The sequence below is a fragment of the Pavona decussata genome, unplaced genomic scaffold (assembly GCF_977016875.1).
Source record: "Pavona decussata unplaced genomic scaffold, jaPavDecu1.1 SCAFFOLD_185, whole genome shotgun sequence".
Taxonomy (NCBI): Eukaryota; Metazoa; Cnidaria; class Anthozoa; order Scleractinia; family Agariciidae; genus Pavona; species Pavona decussata.
In genome coordinates, this window is record NW_028145594.1 from 589,169 (window position 1) to 616,004 (window position 26,836).

At 41.2% G+C, this 26,836-nt stretch overlaps 3 protein-coding genes across 6 annotated transcripts in view; all 3 read right to left on the minus strand.

Annotated features, from left to right (window-relative positions):
• The window catches only part of LOC146462765 (uncharacterized), a 76,096-nt gene that overhangs the window by 32,446 nt on the left and 16,814 nt on the right, over positions 1–26,836 (minus strand). The window lies entirely within an intron of this gene.
• Positions 14–1,280, minus strand: LOC146462767 (uncharacterized). The gene is made up of 2 exons (XM_085085261.1): positions 164–1,280; positions 14–69 (listed from the first exon to the last, which is right to left on the minus strand). Exons 1-2 carry the CDS (start codon positions 738–740, stop codon positions 14–16), a joined length of 633 nt encoding a protein of 210 aa, XP_084941387.1. The 5' UTR covers positions 741–1,280.
• LOC146462768 (uncharacterized) lies at positions 6,019–7,744 on the minus strand. Its single transcript, XM_085085251.1, has 2 exons — positions 7,423–7,744; positions 6,019–6,818 (listed from the first exon to the last, which is right to left on the minus strand). The coding sequence occupies exons 1-2, from the start codon at positions 7,742–7,744 to the stop codon at positions 6,481–6,483; spliced, it is 660 nt and encodes a 219-aa protein (XP_084941377.1). The 3' UTR covers positions 6,019–6,480.

Below are 26,836 nucleotides of genomic sequence, written 5' to 3' on the forward strand. Positions count from 1 at the left end.
TTTAGCCGTAATTTCATAAGGACCATAATAAATTCTTGAAACTTGCTTGAGCGAGCACGGGAGAATTGCCTAGTTGCGTGAGGAGCAATAAAGGAAAAAATTTTTAACAAAATCTCGTATGAAGGCAATCCAGTGTAAAATTTGACCTTGTCATCATGATTACAAAAATACTCTTCATCATAAACTTGTCCTGGCGCCCCCTGCCGACCAGCTAGACAGGCAGATTCGTCTGTATTTGTGGCAACATGTTTTAATTTTAACTCTCTCATATCAGCTGTAACATCTTCGATGTCATCAATTAACGCTTCAACTGGCTCGCTAGCCTCCTCCAGTTTCATAACTTTCACTTCTTCCTTTTCTTCTCTTTCGGCTTTACGTTTTCTGCGCTCCTTGATTCTGGCACTACGCTCCAGATTAGCTTGTGATTTTGCTGTTTCGTCGATTGATTTTTTCTCGTGACCAAGGTGCACAGTTGGGATCCAATCGGGATTGAATCTATCCCAAAGTTGGGCTGCTCTGCCACTGATAAAATGTTTCCCACAAACTCTGTCGTTTTCTAAAATCTTTTCTGTCAAGTCATCTCTGCTGATTGCCGCTAACCAAAGAGTACGTCTTTCTGATGACAATCTTTCCGTTTGTTCTCCTTGGTTTTTTAAAACTTTCGGAACACGGCAAAACGCTACATTCGGACACTTGTCGCTTTTGTTCCCACAACCAACAATTAAACAAAACGACGGCATTATATCAACAAGACCAATTCACACTCTAGTTTGATCGTTCGAAGGCTGCTTGCACTGAAACGCGCGTGGATCAAGGCAATTTTTCTCATAGAAACCATTTAAATTCGAATAAAAAAATTCAGGCAGACAAATTGTAGCGTGCAATCAATGAACCGAGACAAATCGCGCAGAGATACGCCGTGAGACTGGTAGATTTTACAATTTTTTGTCATGATTTCTTCACTCGTAGTCATGTCGAAAATGAAAATGATCCCAATTTATAAGAAACTGTTGCACTAAAACCAATTTTTATTAGTTTCACCGATTTTCAACACCGGGATCATGTTTTCAAATTTAAAAGTAATCGGGCCGACAAAACAAAGTGAGCGGAATAATCGGTTTTAGAAATTGAAAAAAATAGGGCTCAAAAAATCGATATAAAGGGGCTTTGTGGTTGAAATATACCTTAAATGACAAAAGGGCACTGTAAATTAGCTACCTTTCCGATTTTAATTCACAAGGAAGGAAAGGAAAATGCGAGGTATATCTTGAAAGCACTTGCGATGCCCGCACGCTGAATGGTAAACACAGGGAAAACCCATCAAAGTGGTCCTCCAACATGGCGGACGGTAAATCAAGGGTCACGTGTCCGCACACACACTATAGTTGATTGCGCATAAAAATAGTTGTGTGCGCATGTCCACCAGGTGAGCCCGCAATTTCTTTGGCCGGCTATTGGGCTTAAAATTCGTGCGCGCGCTTAATAATTATTCAAAATGGCGCAGATTTTGAACATCGCCCGTCCAAGTAACCAAAAATCTCGCATCTTCACGCCTGGCATGCACAGGTATCCCATCGACCACAGGATCCCCAAAGATTACGAAGCGTTCTCCTAACGACTGAGTAATTTTTGGTCCACTTCTTATACAGCTTGTGTGGTATATACTAAAACAACTATTCACCTCAGTATCGGTGAAAGTTTTTCATTTGACAAAACAAACTCCCCTACTACTAACATAAATTGCTTTCTACAGACTTTATGGCGCAAAGTTATGCTGCCTCAATTAATGAGTCAACTGACCTTGCTAGGTGTGTAACATTAGCGCTAATCGTGTTTTCGCGAAAGAAACATAATGGAAGAAGGTATTTAAACCCTAGCGTAGGTCGATTTACTAGTGGACTAGCACTTATCGGCTCTCCAGGAACCGGGACCTGGTTGTTGAAGTCTAATTGTATGTCACAAGCAGTCTTTTAGTCTTGCTACCGACTGTCGCACTCTTTGATGCTTCTTGCCTTTCCCCAGTGTTTCTGGTATTTCTAACATTTCTAGCTCTGTGTGTCCGTACTACTGGTAATTCGTACAAAGTAGAGACGCCGTGTGTTGTTGTTCGGCGAAATCGTGTCCACTTTCAAAAGACAAATCAGTGATCCATTACCACCATCAGCAGATGCTGAAGTACCCAAGCATTTTGTTCTGCAATCGGACCAGTCGCATTCTCCGGTAACTTCACCCGCTCTCAGTCAAGAAGATACATCGTTAGACTACTGACTATTATCAGCCGACTACTATAAGAGGTTTTTCCAGCTGCAGCACAGCCTCCCATTAAGGGGGCAATTCACCTAAACGCCATTTTTCTGCCACTTGACACGGCTTTAATGGAAATTTCTCATTTACGTTTCAAGCAATCCAAAAACCCTATCATTATCCAGTGAATCTGTGTTGTGGGGTATTTTGTAAATTTTTGGGTATATTTGGGAGAAGTAGTTTTTTTAGAAGATGAGAAGTCCAAAGACTACTGCAAAGCTGACACAACGTAATATATTTTAAAACAATATTTCGGCTGGCCAAACCAGCCTTCTTCAGGTTTAGATGTTACTAAATTATATAAATGAAATTACAATATTATATTATGGAGGATGTTGCAATACATAGGAGCGGCGGAAATGACGTTTACAAGGTGGTACCAAAGGATAAGGAAATAAGTATTATAAAATAATAAAAAAAAAATTATTTATTTATTTATTTTTTATTTATTTATTTTTATTTTATTTTATTTTTTTATTTTATTTTACTTATTTCCTTATCCTTTGGTACCACCTTGTAAACGTCATTTCCGCCGCTCCTATGTATTGCAACATCCTCCATAATATAATATTGTAATTTCATTTATATAATTAAGTAACATCTAAACCTGAAGAAGGCTGGTTTGGCCAGCCGAAATATTGTTTTAAAATATAGTACGTTGTGTCAGCTTTGCAGTAGTCTTTGGACTTCTCATCGTCTATTTTTCAAGTTTGGCTGATTAGATCTCCTGTGAGAAGCAAGCAGGATCTTCGTTCACGGCTTTTGCAGTTTTTAAAATTTTTTAAAAGGATTGGTGAAATTAAGAGAAATAAGAAATATTGAAGATTTAGTGAAGTTTTAAAATTAGAATTTGTAGTTAATAATTAATAGACGGATACCAAGTTAGTCCACTAGCAACCTGGGGTGCTCTTGCGTGGGTATCAACTGTCTGTTGGTGTTCCAAAAATCATTTTCTTTCTTCTATCCCTTCTTAAAACCTCTTCAAATTTCATTCAAATTTAGGTAAATTGCCCCCTTAAAGGGGGACAAGAACATAGCTTTCTAAACATTTACATGGAATTTACAGTGCCAGATACATCCATCTGAAGTGGATGCGAGTTAAAACGCGCCTTTTAACATGTTAATATAACAATAAAAAAAAATGAAAAATAATTTGAGCAAAATGCTCCCCCGTCTCTGCTCCCCCCTACCCCCCTCATTGGGGTTGAGTTAATGGGCGCATAGTCTCTGCAGAGTCCCACCCTCACCGGTCCACCCGCACGAGGAAGCTCTTAATAACCTGATAATGCCGAAAACATTATACAAGACGCGACGGCGTCTTTTTCTCCCATGTAGGACACATTTTCTTAGATGTGCACGAGGCACAGCCTCGTTTAGGTGCGAAGCTTGTTTTCGTCCTATAATGTCGTAAAATTACTGTTTTCATTCACAACTCTGGCAGAAGTCTTGAACTCGTGGATTTCTTTACATCTTTTAGGTTGATGTCGATTACATCAACGATTTTCTTGAAAATGTTCGTCTTAAGGGGGCAATTCACCTAAACGCCATTTTTCCGCCACTTGACACGGCTTTAATGGAAATTTCTCATTCACGTTTCAAGCAATCCAAAAACCTTATCATTATCCAGTGAATCTGTGTTGTGGGGTATTTTGTAAATTTTTGGGTGATTTTTGGGTATATTTGGGAGAAGTAGTTTTTTTAGAAGGATTGGTGAAATTAAGAGAAATAAGAAATATTGAAGATTTAGTGAAGTTTTGAAATTAGAATTTGTAGTTAATAATTAATAGACGGATACCAAGTTAGTCCACTAGCAACCTGGGGTCCTCTTGCGTGGGTATCAACTGTCTGTTGGTGTTCCAAATATCATTTTCTTTCTTCTATCCCTTCTTAAAACCTCTTTAAATTTCATTCAAATTTAGGTAAATTGCCCCCTTAAGCAAGTGAGATCTGAGCGTCTACGAAGACCATCAAAGCACTTAAAGGACTTTGTTTCGCCTAAGCCATAAGCTCCTCTGAAGACAATTAACGCGTTATGATAGAGCTCTAGTATTTATTTGCCAAGGTGTGATTTACTCAATTTCATGTTATTTTGCAAGAGAAAAGCTTTTATTTTTTTATTTCCATTATTAAAGGAAGGTTGTTACAATGAGACGCTGCGTAATTAGCACACGAGAACTATTGCGTCTGATCCAGTTCCTGCTATTTCTACTCAGTTAAATTTTCATTTAGTGCTTGTTAGTTTGGCAGTTGTCTCTCATGTTATTACAAATTGTACATTGCATTACATTACATTACGTTACGTTACGTTACGTTACGTTACGTCACCTTGTATTACATCACATAACATGACCCCACCTCACCTCACCTTACTTTACATTGAATTCCATTGCACTGCATTGCAGTAAAAAAAAAAAAAATGCTACATTGCAATGTTTGTAAGTGAAAAACGGAAAACAAGCTCAGTTTCAGTAACTGTAGATGAAGCAACGGGTTTCGGGAAATTATCAAACACGCTAAAAAGTAGCGGACTGTGAACTATATTTTCATACAGCTGATTAATTTTTAAAGCTGTGGATCTGTAGTAACTGTGATGTTAAAACCATGAGACTTAAATTCACTTTTTTATTGGATAAAAATACCCAAAACATTTGTACATCGTATTTCATACTTCCTAAGAACGACACCTTTAAAATATATGTTAAAATTGTTTACATTTTATGTACACACCATGTAAAACCTATGAAAATATACCAAACTGGTATTGTCCAAGTACAATACCACTATTGGAACACTTTAAATCTGCACAGCTTATAGCTGACCGTTAAATACAAGATTGTCAGTTTCTATCGAAGACAAGGCCAAAGGCACACGTGGAGTCTACAATAAATAAATCAAGAAATAAAGCAATAGAAAACAAACGGGAGAGTTGTTTTTGCCTAAGAAGTTGGGCTTGAACAGGTTTTGTTTCCTAAAAGGTGCACGTCAGGTGATGTTGGGAAATTTTTCTTCGAGGCTGCACTTAAAATGAGATATGAGCCAAGAATTAGGTTAAATTTGCTATTACCGTCATCTCCTCCCACACACACGCCCTCATTTCCCAACGTGAAGCGAAGGTAAGAATATTTGAGCGGAAAACTGAAAGGGGCGCTTGATTCAAACACCAGCAAAGAGCCAATCTGGTGAGGTTTCAAAATGTCATCCGAAGATTTGTAAAATTTGAAATATCCTTCTGATCTGCTACCTTTACTTTTGAGTCTCCAAACTGCGAACTCTTCGTTTATCGGACTTGCCCTTGAAGAAATTGCAGCCGTTTTCATTTGTGACATTCTTGTGTTGTCATCTGTTTAATTTTGACATAACAAGCTAAAAGTCGAACCCCTAAGATTACCTGCAGCTTTATATACAACACAAGATCGGGATATTTGTAAATACACCCTTTCAGGTGTCTGGTTTACGGCTATTTCAAATAACGTTGTCAGGCATTTTAAAAAGCCTCAAGCTCACACGACGACATAGAAAGGTATAGTAAAGGTAGCTTTAAACCAGTTCAAGATTCGGTTGTAATTTCGTGACGACCGTCAAATGAGAACTGAATTGTGAAGGTTTAAAGCTACCTATAGTACCTTTCTGCGTTGTCGGGTAAGCTTGAGGCTTTAATAGCCGACAACGTTAATTGAAATAGCTGTATGGGACAATAATTCCCAAGACTGTAAGATTTTCTAAATAATAAACAGTTGGCCGAGAAGCGAAGCTATCGGAGAAACTGTGAAATTTTGAGGACAATCTTTGGGCTGAGGGAGTGTATTATCATCCGACTAACCAGCAAGTCGGAAACGGGTTTATATATTTTGTAATCCTAAGAGTAATTTTTCAAACGCGCGTGTTTTATAGTGAAAAGGACAAAATAGCCAGTGATAGCTACGGGTTCAAAGTAGCCCAATAAATGCAAGCTTACAAGTTTACTAAATTCATTAAACTGTTATTGGATTACAACAACTAAGACCTAAAGCTGGGAAGTTAGTTCCTTATTGCCTAATAAATGCCTTTCGATTTTGTAGCACGGGATGTGTTTTGTCCAATGAGAACGCGGAAATTAATCGGTGAGATATAATTTCAAGTAAAACTAGCGAAATATGCGGATCTTCTCGTACGGTATGGTCAGCTTTAAGCATCGTGTCAATATCTCTCTGACTCCGGCATATTCTCCAAGGACACCAGCCCGAGTTCCCTCATTATATGCCAGTTAACGTTTGCGTAACCCATGTTTGTTAAACATCTCATGACTTCTCTATTTGTTGCATGATTTGTGTTTGCCTGCAACCACTTTAAAAGAACAACTCGGCAGCATTCTTTTCTGCGGCCCTGTTCTTCTTCTTGAATAGCATCAATTCGAGGTTCTGGCACCTTCGGGTTGAGATATCTAGCCAGTGTCTTCCACAAGCTTCCCTGACGTAATTTCTCAGCAACCACAAAACGTACATTATCGCTGATAGGTTTGTTGATCATCTTTTCAGCTAAGGAAAACAAATTTACATTATAAAACGGCTAAACTCCATTTCCAACTTCGCGATTGGTGTCAAGTTTTCAACGTCAGGCTAAATTAAACAACCTGAGTGTCTGGCCTTCTGAAGGTCAGAAAACGGCCACATCGTCGTAACACAAACAATACAATCTGTTAGCAATTTTCAATAGTTCTGTCCCAGAGTTTAAGCTTGGAGTTAGAGGAATGTAGATTTGAGCTTAAAGTAAGAACCATCGTGTACCATTCTCGAGTAGGTTCTAATTTTTAAGTAATAATCTACAATGATATTTAACTCTGCAGTGAGGTGACCTTTTCCATCATTGTGTAAAATGAAAATAAAAGAAAAGATTATTTTTAATTTTGCTAGCCTCCTGGTGAATAAATCACTTACTGATCTCAATAAATCACTTATAAGGTGCTGGACAGTGTTTTCCAAGAACAATGTTTAGCTGGTGAGATTTAAGGGGAAAGAAGGAATTTGAACATGGTTTGTGATTTGTGACGTTTTAGTAGAGCCACCGGTACAATGAAGGCTTTCGATAATCAGGAAAACAAGCAGAGTCCCATAAACCTGCTGTTGTCAAATATACAAGTACCTTCAATAAGACGATCTTTTATGTGCTCCCAAACTGGACCACCTTCTTCTAGCTTATCAACGATATTATCAAAGCACTTTTGTTGGTCTTGCGGTGACAGTTTTGAAAGAGCCATTAAAAAATTCTTCTTTACATATGCCTCAGAACATTTCGAAGCTAAATCCAAGGGATTGTTGTAAACATCGCCTTCACCAATCTCCTGTAAGACCCCACTGCATGCTGTTAAGATGCCATATGGACCCGTTAAAGGAGCGTCGTGAAGTGTCTCGTCACCAAAAGGCAACCCAAAGAACTCGACAGGTGTTTTCTGCGAAGGGAGCATAATGAAGTTTTTTATTCATAGGGGAACGGCCACCGCCCAAATAATGTATTTTCTTTCCTACCTTTCTCACATCCCCATCAAGTAATTATCGTCCACTCGAGCGGATTGACCGAGTCAGATTCAGTGCCGCGGTGCCTAAGAGCTACAATCCAAAGGCACTGGTAAAAAAGAAATCTAAAAGCTCCTCTTCCGCCCTTCATGGACCGAAGGGATTTTTTGAGCTAAACTGGAAAGTATAGAAAAGGGCAGGGATATCTGTCATTTAGGTATTGAAAACCCGGGCCTTTCAAAGTTTCTCGAACAGATCAACCGAAAAAAGATGCAGTTTTATTTACTATAGGGATGTGAAAAGGATGTCTTTTTTCGTTGGAAGGTACATGGGGCCAAGCCTTCTCATATAAAACATTCTTCCCTCCACCGCAGGCTTTGGATTGTTAAACCGCAAGTTCCCTTTCTCTCTGACAGCTAAACAGAGAAATATTCTCTTGACTAAAGAGGTAACAAGTAGAGCTCACCTTGTCTACAGCGTTAACGTATGCCGTGTTGTAACAACAGTCTTACAACAGTCCAGTTTCGAAATCATCAAGACCGTTGGATAAAAAAGCAAGAGACGCACTTCTATAGGGATTGCCTCAATCTGAAGCAAAATATTCATAAATACCAGCAGGAAAGTGCTGAATCCTTAAATAAAACAATGCACAGAGTTGTAAAAAAATTATCTTCTCACTGGTATTTGTGAATATTTTGCTTCAGGTTGAGGCTAACCCTGTATAAATGCGTTTTTTGTCTTTTTATCCAGCGGTCTTGCTGAATTCGAAACTGGACTATTGCTTTTGCTGGTCAGAAAACTAATTCAATATGTGAGCGGTCCACTGCTTTCTGTGCCATAAAGTAAGTTATCCTTCAATTCAGTTATAGGTACGACGGGTCTTCTATGATATTTCCAGTGCAGCAAGAAACCTAAACATATAGCAATCACTTAGCCTCCTACGCAGTCGTTTTTAGGGGACTCGTATTAACTCCTCCCCACAAGTCCCCTAAAAACGACTGCGTGGGAGGCTAGCAATCACTCTGCGGTGTTCAATATTGAACTCATTAGCTCCCATGGAGATATTCATCCTCACCCAGGTCCGAGCGTAAGTCATCGGAACCACGGTGACAACGTGCGGCTTCTGGAAATCGACACTGCAGATCTGAAATATCCATCGTCTACGCTAAAGGCTGGTTTCCATATGATCGCGGATCGCAGATCGCAGATCGCAATAAGGTCTGCGATCGTCTGCGATCCTGCGATCGTGATCGCAGAGGATCGCAGAAGATAGAACCATGTTCTATCTAAAGGCTGGTTTCCATATGTTCGCGGATCGCAGATCGCAGATCATATGGATCAGCTTTCACGTGATTCATCATGGCTGACGGTTCTGTTTCTATCAGCTTTGATAACAGCTCCTTGGAGAACACAACCGTCGAATTGTTTTCGATTAAACTCGATAGCCCTGAACTAGGAAATCTTCTGCTTAAAGGTGAACGTCTAACTTGGACTAGCGACTCGGAAACCTTGAAGAAATTTGTTAATGAAACTATTCAGCAACACGGGAAGTGGTCGTCACCGGGAGGAGCAACGAAGACCTTTAAATGTGACGATAACAGACTGACGATAACGTGGTATGGTGGAAAGCAATCAACTCTTTCTTTTCAAGGGAAAGACGGTCCTTTATTGAAGGAGCAACTGGTTAATGTGATCCAGCCCAACGAAGCTCAGAAGGCAATCGACGATGCCGATTTAATTCTATCAAATTCAACTGCGTTGCATTCAGGCGGTCAAGGACCTCTCGCAGCAGATGGACACGGCTGCCCCGAAAATCTTGTGAGCAATACTCATAACATGTCTTTTAATGATACTCTTGACCAATGCCAAGGATGTACTTCCCTGAGCGGTGAATTGCACCAACTTAGAGTCTATTTTCAATCAGAAATTGACAGTTTGAATGAAAAAGTCTCAAACTGCCCAGCTAACCGGCAAAACAGCTCACCGGCTCAGGATGGTATTGCGCCGGATCTGACCGAACTCTTAAAGGAGAATCAGGATCTTCAACGAAGGCTTCGTGAGATCGAATCAAAATACGAAAACTTAAAGACAGAAGCCAAAATAATAAACGATGAAAACAAGAGTCTTATTACTGCACTAAGACTTTTGAACAATGAATTCTCACCTCAAGATGGCAGTAATTTGCATCCCACTCCTGGTGAAGGTGGCAGTGATTTGCATCCCACTCCTGGCGAAGGTGTCAAAGTGAACAACAGCCATAATTGTGACACCTCAGATGCCTTTACAATGGTAACATCTAAACGGAACAAAGGGCGACCCACCAGCCAACGGTCAAGAAATCAAAAAAACAAATCTAAAGAACCGCCAAAACGAGCCAACAGAGAATAGGACCAACAAAGATTTCCATTCCACAATCATCGCAGGTGATTCCATTCTAAAACATCTGAACGGACGTAGCATGTCTGGCCCTAATTCCAAAGTCCAAGTGTCAAGTTTTCCCGGCTGCACTACGAACGACATGGCTGATCACATCAAGCCGATTGTCAGACGGAAGCCTGATTCAATAATTATCCATGTTGGAACTAACAGCCTTCGAAACTCGAATTCTTCGCGCGAGTGTGCGGATGAGATCGTTGACATCGGGCGCATGGTTGACCATGAAGGTATTTCTGTAGCCATTTCTAGTCTGACTGCTCGCGCTGACGACAATGAATTGGACAAAAGAGTTAAGGAGGTCAACAAGATTCTGAAGAAATTTTGCCGCCAAAACAAATGGGGTTTTATAGACCATAATAACATCACTACCGACCAGCACCTTAATCGCAGTCGCCTACATTTGAACAGAAGTGGGACCTCTCTTCTGAGCCACAATTTTACTTCATACATTAATAGCCTGTAGGTATTTGCCGTTGGGGAGTCCGAGGATATCGAGAGTCCCGTGCCGATCGGTTTAAACCGTAAGTTAAACTTTTTTAATCGAGGCCTAGCTATTGCTTGTTTAAATATCAATAGTTTAACTGCTCATATTGACGAACTTAGAGTTTTTATGAGAGATTCCAAAATTGACGTTCTCGCCATCAATGAATCGAAGTTAGATAATACAATTAAAGACCGCGAAGTTTATTTACCAGGTTATGAAATCGTTCGGCGAGACAGACAAATTAATGGTCGTCAAGGTGGTGGGGTTGGCTTCTACTTACGTAGCAACCTTAATTTTAAAGTATGTAAGGAGCTTATGACTGAAAGGCTCGAATGTTTAACTGTCGAAATAAATAAACCCCACTCGCGGCCATTCCTTGTCAGTACCTGGTATAGACCTCCAAATTCTCCTCCTGACCTGTTTGATGACTTTGAAAATTTAATTGGTAAAATTGATGGTTCTAATCGGGAGCTCTACCTTGTCGGGGATATGAATACAAACTTGCTACCTGGTGTCGCAGATAGCAATTCTTCCAAACTCATCAATGTTTGTGAGATTTTTGGTCTTAGTCAACTGATTACGGAGCCAACGAGAGTAACAGCTCTATCTCAGTCTCTAATTGACCTATGCATAACTAATACCCCAGACAAAATAGTTAGATCAGGAGTTATGCCTTTAGGTATTAGCAGGATTAGCGACCACTCCCTTGTCTATCTCATTCGCAAAACACATTTTACCATCCCTGGGTGTATTAAGATTATTAATACTCGGAGTTTTAAAAATTTCAATCAGGAGGAGTTCCTAGCGGCAACATTTATTGTTCTCCTGCAGAGGTCGCAAAAATGTTGAGTAATTTGAATATCTATAAATCCCCTGGGCCAGACGGCATACCGCCCCGAATTCTGAAAGAATGTAGTCAGGTGTTATCTTCTCCGTTAGCGTTTGTTGCGCCTAGAATTCAATTTATCCCTAAGGAGTTTGCACGGAATTATTTCAGTGTGTCACATAAAAATTTACATACCGCGTCGGTATATAAGCTAATGTTTACCGGCTAGGTTATTTTTCTTTCCGTCTCAAGTTTGTATTGCGTCGTGTTCTGCGAGCGGGTATATTTCTCAGCTGGGAAGCGTTCTTCGCATTTCATTTTTATTTTCAAGTTTTTTATGGCCACAGTTTTGTAAGTATTTTTCTTAGTTGTTTGTTTGTATATTTCGGTTTGTTTATTTCGCGTAGTTCTTGTTGCTTTTTTCAGTTTGTAATTTATAATTCCCGTTTTGTTGTATTTCAGTCGAACCACTTACTAGTACACTTGTTTTGGGTTATACGTTATCTTCGTATTTCGCCTTTTTCTTCTTCATTAAACTTTGGAAGTGCATTCAAGCTGTGACATTTTATTTTTGTGTTCGTGGCGGCGGCGGCTTCGGCCTGCCACAGCGTTACTTTTGAATACATCTTTTTCGTTGGGTCAGTTACCGACAATGTGGAAAAACGCCAATATTACTCCGGTGTACAAGAAAGGGAATAGGAATCTTAGAGAGAACTATCGTCAGATTTCACTTACGTGTATTCTATGCAAAATCGCAGAGAAGGTGGTGAGGAACCGAGTTGTCGACTTTTGGTCTGATCTAGATCTTTTCAACCCGAACCAATTCGTGTACCTCAGTGGTAAATCCACTCTTCTGCAGTTACTGGCGTGCTATGGCGACTGAGCTAAAGCTAAAAATTGTTCTAAACCTACTGACGTGATCTTACTACATCGTTGTTATCAGAGGCAAGTGTTCCGATTTGTCGTCAGTAAAGTCCGGGGTGCCCCAAGGAACAATTCTTGGCCCTATTTTGTTCATCATCTATATAAACGACATCTCGACAGATTTGACATCCACTGTCAAGATTTATGCAGACGATACTAAAATGTACCGCGCAATTGGTTCACCGGATGTTGATATCTCTGCTCTGCAGTGTGACCTAGATCGATAAGGCGTATGGGCAAATAAATGGCAGATGAACTTTAATCCGGATAAATACGAGGTGATGCGTATTACACATAGCTATTCATTCGCTGGGAGGGCAATTTAGGTCGGAAGAGAACACCAAGGACCTCGGAGTAACCATCTCTTCTGACCTGTCCTGGGGCAAGCATGTGTTTGCAACGGTGAATAAGGCAAATATGGTATTGGGTATCATAAAGCGGTCCATTGAAACAAATAACCGGGATGTGTTTTCGCAGCTCTACAAGTCACTGGTCCGGCCTATAGTTAAGTACGCGGCTCCTGTTTGGAGCCCGTACTTGATTAAGGATATTGTGGCGCTGGAAAAGGTTCAAAGAAGAGCTTCGCGACTTGCTTTAAGGCATAAACGTGGCGAAATGAGTTATGAACATCGTTGTAGCTTACTGAAATGGCAAACATTAGAGAAGCGAAGAGAATTTCTATCTCTGGTTCAATGTTATAAGATAGTTTTTGGCATTGATCACCTCTATTTCCCAGATTTCTTTGAGTTTGCCAAAAGTACTCGTACAATAGCTAACCACGACTATAAACTTTACTTGAGAAGAGCGGTTTGTAATTGCTACAAATATTCTTTCTTTATTCGCATTGCAAGTAAATGGAATGACTTGCCAGGATATGTTGTACATGCCGAATCATTACCTGTTTTTAAGAGTAGACTTAAAACTTACTTGAATATTTATTTATTGTGCACTCAAGTATCGATCTATCAGATCACCCTATAGCGTTCCAGAGGGCAGCCCCTCTATAGGAAATGGAGTTTTGAACGTATTTGGAGGTAAAACTCGGTGCTATCAGCCCATGCTTCAGTCGCAAAGAAGGTCTGTCGCCGTGGACAATCAACTCTTCAGCTAAAGTGCTAGGGAGCATGCCATGATAACCCTTGAAAAAAAGTTTAATTAAAGAACTTTTATACATATTGTTATAACAGCACAGGAAAACGTTGTAAACTCGGAAGAAAAGCCTTTTAATACTTGAGATGTTGACTACGATCCTACATCTTACAACTGACGCTATAACACCTTTCCAAAATAACATTGAAACTGCATAAATTACATTGAAGCATGCACGCAAAAGAATTTAACACATTATGACACTCTCTCTTTTATGAAAGAAAAAAGAAACTATACGCGTAAATAACGAAAGAGAGTATTAAGGCTGTAGCAGTTCACGACTTGAGCACTTAGGCCAAAACATAGTCCTCGAGGTGTTTTGGGACTCGGCGGACGCGCTGAGATCTTCTTAGCTCGGGTGCTTCCACAGGAGCAGCGGGCGGATGAACTTCAGTCGCACCTTGGGACGGAGCTTCGATCGCAGTTTGGGACGGCAACTCATTGGTTTCAGACACGAGACCTTGAGGCTGTGGCTCGTTAGGCAACGCATCCCGAGTGTCAGCTGCAGCAGGAGCAGACTCGTAGGTCCTCCTAAGATGAATCCTGTTCCTTCGAAGAACTCCTTGGGGAAGTTCCACTCCATACGACCTTTCGTCCAAACGCTTCTTAACCACACCTTTCTGCCATTCCTTCTTTCCAAACTGCCAAGGCTTAACCCTTACAGGATCGCCTTTCTCCAAAGAATCTAGGTCGCGGGCGCCTCTGTTGTAATAACGAACTTGCTGTTGCTGGCGTAGGCGAAGCTTGGTACGGGTCATATCTTCATCAGCAACAGACGGCCTTAGCAAACCAGCAGACATGGGTAGAAGACTTCTTGTCCTTCTGTTAAGAAGGCGCTGAGCTGGGCTGATCTGAATTCCCGTAGGCGGTGTATTCCTATGGTCAAGTAGAGCAAGAAACGCATCTGAACCAGCCTTCTTGCATTTCACAAGGATCTTCTTTGCCTCCTTCACGGCACTTTCTGCTTTTCCATTGGACTGACTGTGACGAGGACTGCTAGTACGATGATCAAAATCCCACTCTTTTGAGAATGTCAGGAAATCGCGAGACACAAACTGCGGTCCGTTGTCGGTGACAAGCTGTTCTGGAATACCGTGCCTTGCGAAGTGGGCTTTTAGCTTCCTGATTACATGCACTGACGATGTGCTTCTGAGGTGATCAAGTTCGAAAAAATCACTGAAATAGTCAGTCGTCACCAGGTAGCTCTTTCCTTCTAACTCAAAAAGGTCAGCTGCAACGTACTGCCAGGGCTGACTGGGCGTCTCATGACTCCTGAGTGTTTCCTTGGTCTGGCCTCGCTCGTATTCCCTACAGGCTTCGCAGGTTGACACATGATTCTTAATGTCACCTGTCATTCCAGGCCAATAAAGACACTCGCGCGCTCTATTAAGGCAACCATTAACTCCCAGGTGTGAGTTGTGAATCCTCCTGAGTAGTTCGCCTTTAGCAGCTTTTGGGACTACCACTCTCTCTCCTTTGAAAATAAGCCCATCTTGAACGGACATTTCGTCTCTCATGTTGAAATACGGAGACACAACAGGTGGCAGGGCACTCTTATCTTCAGGCCAGCCCTGCTGAATAACGGCCTTTAAAGCTTGAAGGGACTCGTCCTTCTCTGTCTCACGCTGGATCTGCAGAAGCCTCGCTTCAGATGTTGGTAAATAGTTCACCATGTTGATAGCTTCAAATTCCGCCTCAACTTGTGTACACGAAGGAAGATACGCTCTGAAAAGTGTGTCCGCCAAGAACATTCTGTTCCCTCGCTGGTATCGAATTTCTAAGTCCTACTTCTGCAGACGGATCATCATCCCTTGCAACCTCTTAGGAGCGCGATGAAGCGGCTTCTTAACAATTGACTCTGAAGGCTTGTGATCAGTGTGGACGATAGTCCTTCTGCCAAACGTGTAATCATTGAACTTCTCCACTGAGAAAACAATCGCTAGCATTTCTTTCTCTATCTGTGCATAGCGGGATTCAACTTCTGTCAAGGCTCTACTAGCGTACGCAATGGGATGCCTGTTTTGCATTAAGGCTGCTCCCAGACCACTTTGACTGCTATCACACTGGATTTCAAGCACTTCACCGGACCTGTAGTACGCCAAAACGGGTGCAGATACAATGAGACTCTTGACATCATTCCATGCTTTTTCTTGCAGGTCATCCCAACATCACACTGCATCTTTATGGGTAAGATCACGGAGAGGCTTCATAATATCTGACAGATGAAGAAGAAAGCGACTAAGGTAGTTAACCATTCCATTTAGCCGGAGTATGTCGTCTCGCTTCTCTGGGCGTGGCATCTCCACGATCGCCCTTACTTTCCCAGGATCTGGTTTTAGGCCCACGGTGGTTAGCAAATGTCCATGGAATGGAACCTCCTTACACTTAAATTCTAGCTTCTGACTGCTGAGCTTGATGCCCTTCTGCTGACACTTGCTCATGAACACCTCCAGATTGCTGTCATGATCGGCCTCATTCGTACCATGGATCAGAACATCATCTGCGATGCACTTTACACCAGGAAGACCATTTAGCTCTAGGTGGAGACGCTTCTGAAATATCTCACCCGAAACGCTGAGACCAAAGGGTAAACGAAGCCAACGATACCTCCCATACGGTGTAGTGAAGGTTGTGAGCATGCTAGATTCATGATCTAGCTCCAAATGCCAAAAGGCTGACGCTAAATCGACTTTAGTGAACACACGTGCATCTGTGAGATCAGGCAGCAGATCATCAATGACAGGGATTTGGTAGTGTTCTCTCTTCAAAGCAACATTTAGAGGTTTCGGATCGATGCAAATACGCAGCTCACCAGACGTCTTTACAGCAACCGCTATCTGGCTAACCCACTCGGTCGGCTCTTCTACAGGAGCAATGACCTTTAGACCTTCCAGCCTTTTCAGCTCCTCCTTAAACTTCTCCCGAATAGACACAGGCACTTTCCGTGCCGGAAGAATTACAGGCTTAGCGTCAGGATCAAATTGGAGATGCACTTTTCCAGGAAGTGTTCCAAGGCCCGCCTTATCGAAAACATCTGGATACTTGTCTATCAAACCACCGCTCACCTTCTCCACAACATGTACGAAATTCTCCTTGTGAATAGTCAACAACTTCATCTTCTCCGTTGTGTTTAAACCAAGCAAATTAAGGTGTCAGATTTTCTTTAACGATCAAGAACCTGACCTTGAACTTCTCATTGTTCCTGGGATTCACGACTAACATAGCACAGGTGCCAACGGGCTTAACCTTGGTACAATTCCACATAACCAAAGTTTGCGAACACGGAGCGAGTTCCTCGCCTTCGGCATATCTGAGAGGTAAGATGTTCGCGCTTGCACCACAATCTATTTGGAATCGTATTGGTTGCTGCTTGACCAACATCTCGGCGAATACAGCTCTTTCTCTCACGGCTTGGATCCTCACAACACTGATCTCTTCAAGCTCTTCTTCACTTTCAATATTGTAAACAGATGCTTTCCTAGTGCATTTCTTGCAAAGTGATTCTTTTCATTACACTGTTTGCACACCTTCCCTTCATCTCCTGGCAGCGTAGACGGTTTACGTTGTTGACGAAGAACACAGAGTTAAACACACGCTGCCACCATGTTATAACAGCACAGGAAAACGTTGTAAACTCGGAAGAAAAGCCTTTTAATACTTGAGATGTTGACTACGATCCTACATCTTACAACTGACGCTATAACACCTTTCCAGAATAATAAACTACATTGAAACTGCATAAATTACACTGAAGCATGCACGCAAAAGAATTTAACACATTATGACACATATATGTTAAAGTGTTCCACTCAACGATAGCTAAAACGTCAACTGTTGGCATGTCCGCTGGAAAGCCAAAACTGATCCTTGCAGCACGGCAATGTTGTCTTTCCAGTGTTTTAAATAACTCTGCCTGATTAACCCCGCCCCAGACGGGCATCGCGTACGTAATGGATGGCTGGAAAACCTTCACGTAAAAAGACTCGCACACATGACTGGGTAGAAACTTGGATTTCTTCAGGAGGCTCAATTTGTTTGCAAAGTTTTTAATGACTTCTTTCAGATGAGGTATCCAGCTCAGGTTTTAATCCAAGGTAACACCCAGAAGCCTGGCCGTAGCCTTGTAATCAATAATGGACTTGCCAATATAAATGGCAGGCAGCGGACCAATAGCCCGAGCTTTGAAGAGTAACATTACCTCGCACTTGCCAGGATGTGGAGTGAGGCGGTTGTTAACACACCAAGTGTAAAATTCTTCCAGGGCACAATTAAGTAAATTGCAAACGACATCTTGTGAGGAGCCTATACTGAAAACCGTAGTGTCATCAGCGTACATAAAAGTGTCTCCATATTTAATAGATAAAGGTAAATCGTTCGTAAAAAGCGTAAACAAAGTAGGACCCAACACCGAGCCCTGTGGTAGTCCGCACCTAACGTACATTTTCGAAGATTCTTTTTCATTTATCGTCGTGAACTGCTTTCGATTCGAAAGAGAGCTATCCAGCCAAGCATAAAGTTCATCATCAATGCCGAACTGTCCACGTAATTTGTCCAATAGGTTCGTGTGTAATACGCTATCAAAAGCTTTCCTGAAGTCTACAAAAGCGACAGCGACTGTGAGGCCGTCATCAACAAATCTCCTCCATTTCTTTGTGAGGTGAATGAGAAGTACCTCAGTGGAGTGGACTGATTAGGAGTTATCAAGTTATTGTACGTCACATGATTGACGATGGTGGTATTGATTTCAGATTCGAGTAGCTTACTTGAAACCGACAAAATAGTAACCGGACGATAGTTTCCTGGATCAGTGCTGTCATCCTTTTTGAAAATCGGGGACACCCTTGCAAGTTTCCAATCCCTCATAAACAGTTTCGTGGTGGATTCCCCATCGGAAAAGGCTCGTAAGGTGAGGGCTCACTGCATTACTGGCTAATTTCAAGAGTTTTGGAGAAATACCGTCAGGGCCGGTAGCCTTGTTGGGTTTAAGAAGCTTTGTTTGCCGCAGAAGGCCAACTCCAGAGAGTTTAACCTCAGAAAGTTATGGTATGATATTCGTCTGTGTCACGGAATCAGAAGACAGTGATCGCACGATTGGAGGCGGGAGATCAAGCGCCAATTTCTCACCGACCGAGGCAATATAGGTGTTCATAAAGCAAGCTTTCTCGTCGTCCTTTACAACAACATGACCCGACTCAGTTTTTAGTGGGCCAACAACAGTTTGCTGTTTTGGTGCAGTGGCTTTTCGCACTAGATTCCAATATGCTTTAGTAGTCTTAATCTCAGTAAACAAATCATTGAAGAACGTACCTTTGGCCTGACGGAGGTCAGTGGTAATTTCGTTTCGAATCCTCTTGTACTCGCTTCAATTATGTGGGCATTTGGTTTTCACGGCCTGCGGAGTCCACAAAACCGAATATAACACAACTCGTTTCATAAATAAGCGGTATTTAATAATCCGAACATTAAGCTTGTTTTACCTCTCAAAGTGATCCTTTCGCATGTCATTTGCAGATTTGTAGATACTGACTGTCAATGGACCCTTTGCAGCTAACGGTCACATGGTACAAAGTCCACCATGCTTGGACGCAAGCTACGCACTGGGACATCCAAAACAAAGCGACTTTATCCAGTCAAATTTGAATTTTCTGTTTTGGATGTCCCAGTGCGTAGCTTACGACGGTCATGCGGAAAGGAGATCACACATTTCCGAACCTTCAGTGAGATCTGGGTACGAGATTAACAGGCTACGTTAAATGAGAGAAACACCATCTAAATTCCTCTTTTTCTATTTGCATTTTTCTCGTACGCTTTTGTTTTCTCCCGATGGTTATAGTTAGTTTTTTCTTCAATGGAAATAAGCTGTATGAAAATTCATATATTTTATCGGGGATGAAATAGTCAATAAATGAGAGACCAATGCAGTCATAAACGCGACCTGAGTAGGCTTGAACGGGATTCCAATCCCCAATCAACTGAGCCGTCGACTGCCAAATGCCTTAATTTTTTTCAGGGTTTCTTTTAGCAGCTGCTTAAGTTGCGTACATAACTGCGATTTTCTCTCATTTATTGATTCTCTCACCCTCCGTTCAAATATATATATTCTATATTTCAGCTCTATCTCTTCATTTCTAAGTGTATATAATGTATTAGGAATTATGACCAGCTCCCAGTTGGCTTGATAGCTCAGTTGGTGAAGCACTGCACCGGTATCGCGGGGTTCATGGGTTCAAATCCCGTTCAAACCTGTATTGTTTTCGGGCTTTCTTTTCGCAACTGCTTCAATTGCGTACTAACTGCGAGGATCTTTCTTCTATTTGATCTTTCATCCGTAGTTCAAAATGTATATTTCATATAAGTACGTTCATTTATTCATCCTTCACGGGTATATTACGAACTCACAATATGACCAGTCCCAGCTGGCTTGATAGCTCAGTAAGTAGAACACTGCACCGGGATCGATGGATTCGATTCCTGAATGCCGTTGAAATCCCGTTCAAGCCTGAAATTTTTGCAGGCTTTATGTGCGCAGTTGCATAACTGAGTTGCGTACATAACTGCGACAGTTCAAAATATATGCATTTCATATGAATCAGTTCCATCTCTTCACCTCTGTGTTAATTAATATCAAGGTGATTAAAATGGGCAGTTTTGCTGTTTCACCTCAGTTTATTAATTTGCCGTTCTTACAGTAATTTATTGGTCGATTTGTTGCAAAGGTTGTGTTGCAATTCAAACCACACAATCAAATTAACCCTCAGGTTTAAATAGGATCTGTATTAATTTTTTGTTACCAACTCAAGGGCGTGTTCTGTTGAAACAACCAGCGACAGGCCATGCGTTTCACGCCCTGAAAGCCTGCGTTCCAAAACAGGACAAACCATAGTCAGATGGTAGAAAGTTTTTACTCTCTCGATCGCATGATCACAAAACAATGATTTCTCGAGATTTCTCTGTCACTACTTTTCAAGGATAATTTCATCGCCAAAGACGATACATTTATGTTCCACGTAAGTGTGTCGAACAAAAAGGAGTTGGTAGGTCCACAGCACGCCAAAACGGTCACTGGAGCAATGCGGTGAAATTAGGCTTACCAGAGGCTACGTTTGGCCTGAATCAGCTTCCATTAGGATGAAGGTTTTCCCAGAAAGGAAGATATCGAATCTCTTTGGCTGTACCGTGGGGCGTTGGATCAGCTCGTTTATCTGCGCCGCGTCATTTCCGGTTTGTCCAAAAAAAAAAAAAAAAAAAAAAAATCAATCATCTGGTGAAATTTGCGATCATATTGAAACAAGGCTGATAAATGAGAAAAAAAAAACTAATTTATTCAAGTGGATGTACACCACACACAGCGGGTAGTTTACATTACTAAATCTTGTTCTAGAAAGCATTCCTAAACTGTTACGTTCATTTCATTCCTTGGTAATGTACAATCAAGAGTATTCTAATGTCGGAATGCAATATACCAAAATAGACAGACACTTGTTTAAATACTTATACCTTTAAAGTGGAAATCCACTCAGAAAAGTTGCCAATAGACATGTATTCCATTAAAATGCAATGAAAATTGACATGCTGCGCGGAACAAAATAGGATTAAAGAGTTATTTTCTCATATATATATACATAATCATCTTTTTTCCCTTATTTTTTGCAAATCACTAAAAAAGTACAATAACAACAGTATTTTGGAGGACTTCTCGAGAATTATTTTCTTCCTTGAAGTTTTCTATTTGGCAAAACAAACTCCTATAACGTTCATAAATTGCTTTCTGCAGACTTTACAGCGCAAAGTTATGCTGTCTCAATTAATGAGTCAATTGACCTTGCTAGGCTTTCTTTATTCCTTGTTAGCGCTTATCGTGTCTTCGCGAAAGGAACGTAATCGAAGAGCGTATTTAAGAGTGGCCGTCTGTAATTTTCAACTGATGTGTTTTGGGTGAGAAAAAATAAAATTCCTCAAACTTTCTCAGAAGAAAGGTCTAGATAAGTAATTCACATTCATGTAACTTTCAGGTCAATCAAATAAATATTTTAGCTGCAGGACAAATATTTCGGTTTTTCAGCTCTCGGAAGGCACTCAGGGATCATTTCACTACAGATCGTAAACATCTGGGTCTGGAAATAAAACGCAACTAAAACTAAACGCCAAGTTGGAACTCGTAATCAGAAGACATTTATGATTAATTCAGGACGGTTATTTTCCAATTTTAATAAAAAGCTAAATATTTAATCAATTTTTTAACTTGTCTCTTTTGTAAGCCATTTCGACAGTTACAAAAATCGGCTAAATTCAAATGAAAATATCGCTAATGGTACATTACTAGACTTCATAAAAGTACACCCCAGTTAAAGAGCAACGTCTTTCCTTCAAATATATGGAATAAAATTTTGGGGCCAACGTACCTACGAAATTTGACAGTTGAAATTACAAAGTGCACTTTTGTAAACAAACGCAATCTTTAATTAGCTCAACAACGACGAGTCAATGAAATACGAAGGAAAAACATTACAAAATCCACTTACGTGCTTAAGATACTCTGACTTGGAGAAAAAGGAATGCTTTCAGTTACCTTCCCAGTGGGATGGCGGAATGGAAACATGTTTTCGCGGAATTTGTGGTGAAGTTTATACAGTCTTCGACAAAGAAGGCAAACTTTGACTCGATTTGACCATTCTTTGACTGTAACTCCCACTGTTCGTTTCGGAAAAACTGAATGTTTTACGGTATTCGAAAGATCCAACGACTCTCGAGATCCTTACAACAACTGAGGTCGTCAAGCTAATGTTCCCTTTCCGACAATAGAAGTATCTTTTCTGTGGGGCATGAAGTAGCGAGAGATCTCCTGATCCAGCAGTTGGCAAGGCGAAAAAGATTGCGTTACATACACATTGTCGTCCCCAGATCACTCGGGTCGGGAAGACGTGAGTGCCGAGCCGCGCAAATGATTATCTGATGTCAGTTTTAGAGAAAACGTTTTTTCATGTGATGCGATATCAAATGAGAGGATATCGGATACAGACTACTTAGCTAAACAAGAAAGCAATCAAGCGCCCACTGCAGAAACTGAACATTCTATGTTTCCCCTAACCTGCGTTAATTTATCGCCGATTTTCAGTCTGGGTGCAGTCCGGCTTCAGCTGGATTTTACTAATTCTATTGGCAGCACCGCCTTGCTTGTTTTCTTTACAGGAGACTGGCAGCACATGTAGTAAGTTTCTTAGAAGGGGGTCTGAGTCATGACAAAAATTCTGAAACGCCTTTGTTGTCTAATGACAGCCTAGAAGAGATATTCTAGTTCCGGTTCCTACATTCCGCCAACAAGTCTACATCTCTCTACGTAATATCCACGAAAGGAAGTAAAGTACAACTCGAAGGCATGGAAGATGTGAAAATACATCAAATGCTAACTGTTATATACCGTTTTGTTACAAGACTTATGCAAAAATTTTGCAATCATTTTTGGTAAAGTGCACAGCTGCACTCATCCACAAGACACCTTTGCAATTCGATGTAAGGTGCCTTACGTGCCGTTGAGAAATGGGTGACATCTATTAAATCAAAGTCAAGATTCACACATTTTGTGGAGCATGACGATGCTAAGCTCTTTGAATCCATTCGACGCCTTTAAGTTACAGAGGTTAAATGATTCGAAAGTGACTAGATGGGATAACAGACACTGGTCAAGAATAGTTTGGCGAGTTAGTAAATAAGCAGCTTCGCCCGCCCTCAGCGGCAATAATGTCTTCTTCAGGGGTGTCTTCTTGGCTGTTCTTTAGCTTAGCAGCCGCTCTGCAAAAATAAAGATTGGACTTGTTGAGGAGTGAGGAAATCATCTACTGTAAACCTTCTATTTCCGCCTTTGTCCTTAGCAAACCTTATGTCACATGCCACGGCTGCTGCATAAAGCTTATGGCCGGTTTCCTGGCCAATGGGAAACTTTTCATCAAGGTACAGGGGCGTAGCCAGGGGAGCGTTCCAGGGGCTCCGAAACCCCTCCTCTCCTATTTTTAACAGTGATTTTATCCCAGCAAGAGTGTAATGGACTCTCGATTCCTGAAATTCTTGGTTTTGTTCTATGCTTACAAAGTACAGTGAACGTCATTGTGGTACCTACTTGCGTTTCACTTGCATTCTCGGAGACATGAGCAGAGCTGCGATTCCTGTGTAACAAGATGCACGTGTGTGCACAGCAGAAATTCCCGCGAAATTAGTAGACGATCCATTGGTGTTGTGCGAGCTGGTGGCTTTCGTAACAATGTCCCGATTGCAAAAGATCGAAGCATTCTTTTCACCAAAAAGGTAGGCACAGCGAAACATTTAGTGATAATGCGTAAGGAATTCGAATCGAGCCATTTTTTCGGCCCTAACATCGATTATATTGATGAAATTCCAATCCCAGAACCGAAGAGACAAAACGACGACAAAGCAGCGAAAGAGGAAGCGTCGAACAAGCAGAGGAAACAGGCCCGCCATCCAAGAAGTCAAAGGAGCGCATTTTGTGCACGTTGCCGATAACGTCAACTGAATGTGAGCGCTCATTCAGTACACTAAGAAGGTTAAAAACATACCTGAGGTCGACCATGTCAAGCGAGCGAGAGTCTGGGCTGGCGTTGATGAACATCAATTACCACCGAGACATAAATATCAAGGAAGTGATAAGCATGTTCACTCAACGGGCAACCAAGGCGTCTTCTGTTTGCGTAGCGTAAACGCCAAAGTCTTGTTCGTACGTAATGTAAGGATTTTAGACCAACCGTTTTCGTTGGAACCAATTTGGGACCCCCCCCCCCCACCCCCTAGAAATCCTGGCTACGCCCCTGAGGTAGCATTCTTACAGTTTCAGTGAAACGTTCAGCCTTCTTTATCGTGCCCAGCCTTGTGTTTGAAACTCTTCAGCACGGCCTCGAAGCGTGGATCTTGCCACTAGCTGGTTGAATATCAGAACCACGGAGAAGTTTGTCTCTCTAGGCGATTCTGGCCTTGTCAAATAAGTTCTTCCTTTCGAGGACAATTTCGCATTTACCGTACTGAAAATGGTTCTCTAAAGAGCTGTAACGCTGGAAAAAGTTTTACACATCCGTCAACCGGGCAAGTGAAGAGCTTTGTTGGTTGATCGTCTTCATCGTGGGAATCGTTGTTCTTCTCTAATTCTACTTAGTGGAGCTTTCCTTAACCTCGGATATTGCACAGCTGCTAAAAGAGATATCCGTCAACAAAGTTGATGAACGAGCGGGGAAGGCTCGCGGGGGAGGGTAGCGAGTTAATGTATGGAGTGCTGAGGGGACCAAAAAGTGCCTACCTCGGTTGTTTTTCCCCTTCAGTCTCCAGAAATTTTTCGTTCATTTCTCCTACTCCCTTGGAAGGGAAACGACTTTTGCTTTTAAACTTTCCGCGCGCCCCATCATTTTGGAATTTATTGACGTCATAGTAGTTTAAAAATCAGAAAAATGAATCTTTACGGCATTACCCTTACAATATAAAAGTAACCATTAAACATAAACCATTTTACCCAGAAATTCGTTGCCTACGTAGCAGTCGTGTCCTTTCCGAGACCGGGGAAGGCTTGCGAGGGAATGCACGGAGAACGCATGGGACCAAAAAGTTCCTACTTTGGTTGTTTTTTCGATTCCTCTCCAGAAGTTTGTGTTCACTTCTCCTGCTCGCCTAGTTGAACTTTTCCACACCTAAGACGATGAAACCACAGACCCTCCTCATCCCCCACCTTACCCTTTACCCCTCCCCCGGAGGGGATGGGAGTTCTACGTGAGAAGTAACATAACGCAACTCAAATAGCGGGCTAGTTTTAATCTTGACCAGGTATTATGTTGGAATTGTCCTTTTTATCAAGCAGATTTGTAAACGTTTTCTTAATTAAGGATAGGAATAGTGTAACTTCAAACTATAAATTTGTTATTATTGCATTACTACTCTGGTTCAGTTGATTACCTGCTCTAGCTAGGAGTAATTCGAGTATATAACATTAACTGCGCCTCATTTTACAAGGAAGCATCACGGACGTCGCGTGATTTTAGACGTGCTTTTCTGTCCTTGAAACAACTCTCTAGCGCTATACTCCTCACCACTGCAGGATTTGCTGCACTAAAACTACATGTTCCACCGACGAAGGTTGAGTAACCGCATGTCGTCATGACCTGTATTAAGTAGCAATTGCTTTATGTAGGGGCCAATGATTGTTACGAGAAAATAAACAAAAGCTCACTTTTGACTAACTTTAATACCTCTCAACCCCTTCAGTAAACGTCGCCAAACTGAACGCGAAATTACTTGATCATCGATGGGCGGACAAGTTTCTGTGCTTATGTCACGCAATCCAACTTGTTGAAAGTTCGTAAATTTTTGCGAGACTCAGTTACGTGCGTTTCACAGATCCTCACCATCTGGCCTCAAAAGTACACTCCACTGTAAAGGTAAGTTTCTTGTAGATAGCCTTTGGCCCACGTATGGAATAGAAGTCAAATAATTTATCGATTTAGATTGTTTTTGAAGCTCGGAATTTGCTTATCTTTTGAACAGGTGGTGTGACAATTAAACGATACTTTTTGAAAACTTGTCTTGTTTCTTTCAAAATTCGCGAATGATTCATCGAAAATATGTTTTTAATTCACAAAAAATATAACAGGAAGCAAAATATTTTATTCACTCCGGGTATTTCATGACACGAGGGGATTCCTCCGTATGTCATTGACTCGTCGTCGTTGAGCTATTTGAAAATTTAGTGTTTGTTTACGAAAGTGCACTTTTTAATTTCAACTGTCAAATTTCGTAGGTACGTTGGCCCCAAAATTTTATTGCATATATTTGAAGGAAAGACGTTGCTCTTTAACTGGGGTGTACTTTTATGAAGTCTAGTAATGTACCATTAGCGATATTTTCATTTGAATTTAGCCGATTTTTGTAACTGCCGAAATGGCTTACAAAAGAGACAAGTTAAAAAATCGATAAAATATTCAGCTTGTTATTAAAATTGGAAATAACCGTCCTGAATTAATCATAAATGTCTTCTGATTTCGAGTTCCAACTTGGCGTTTAGTTTTAGTTACGCTTTATTTCCAGACCCAGATGTTTACGATCTGTAGTAAAATGATCCCTGAGTGCCTTCAGAGAGCTGAAAAACCAAATTATTCGTCCTACAGCTAAAATATTTATTTGATTCACCCAAAAGTTATATCAATGTAAATCACTTACCTAGTCCTTTGTTTTGAG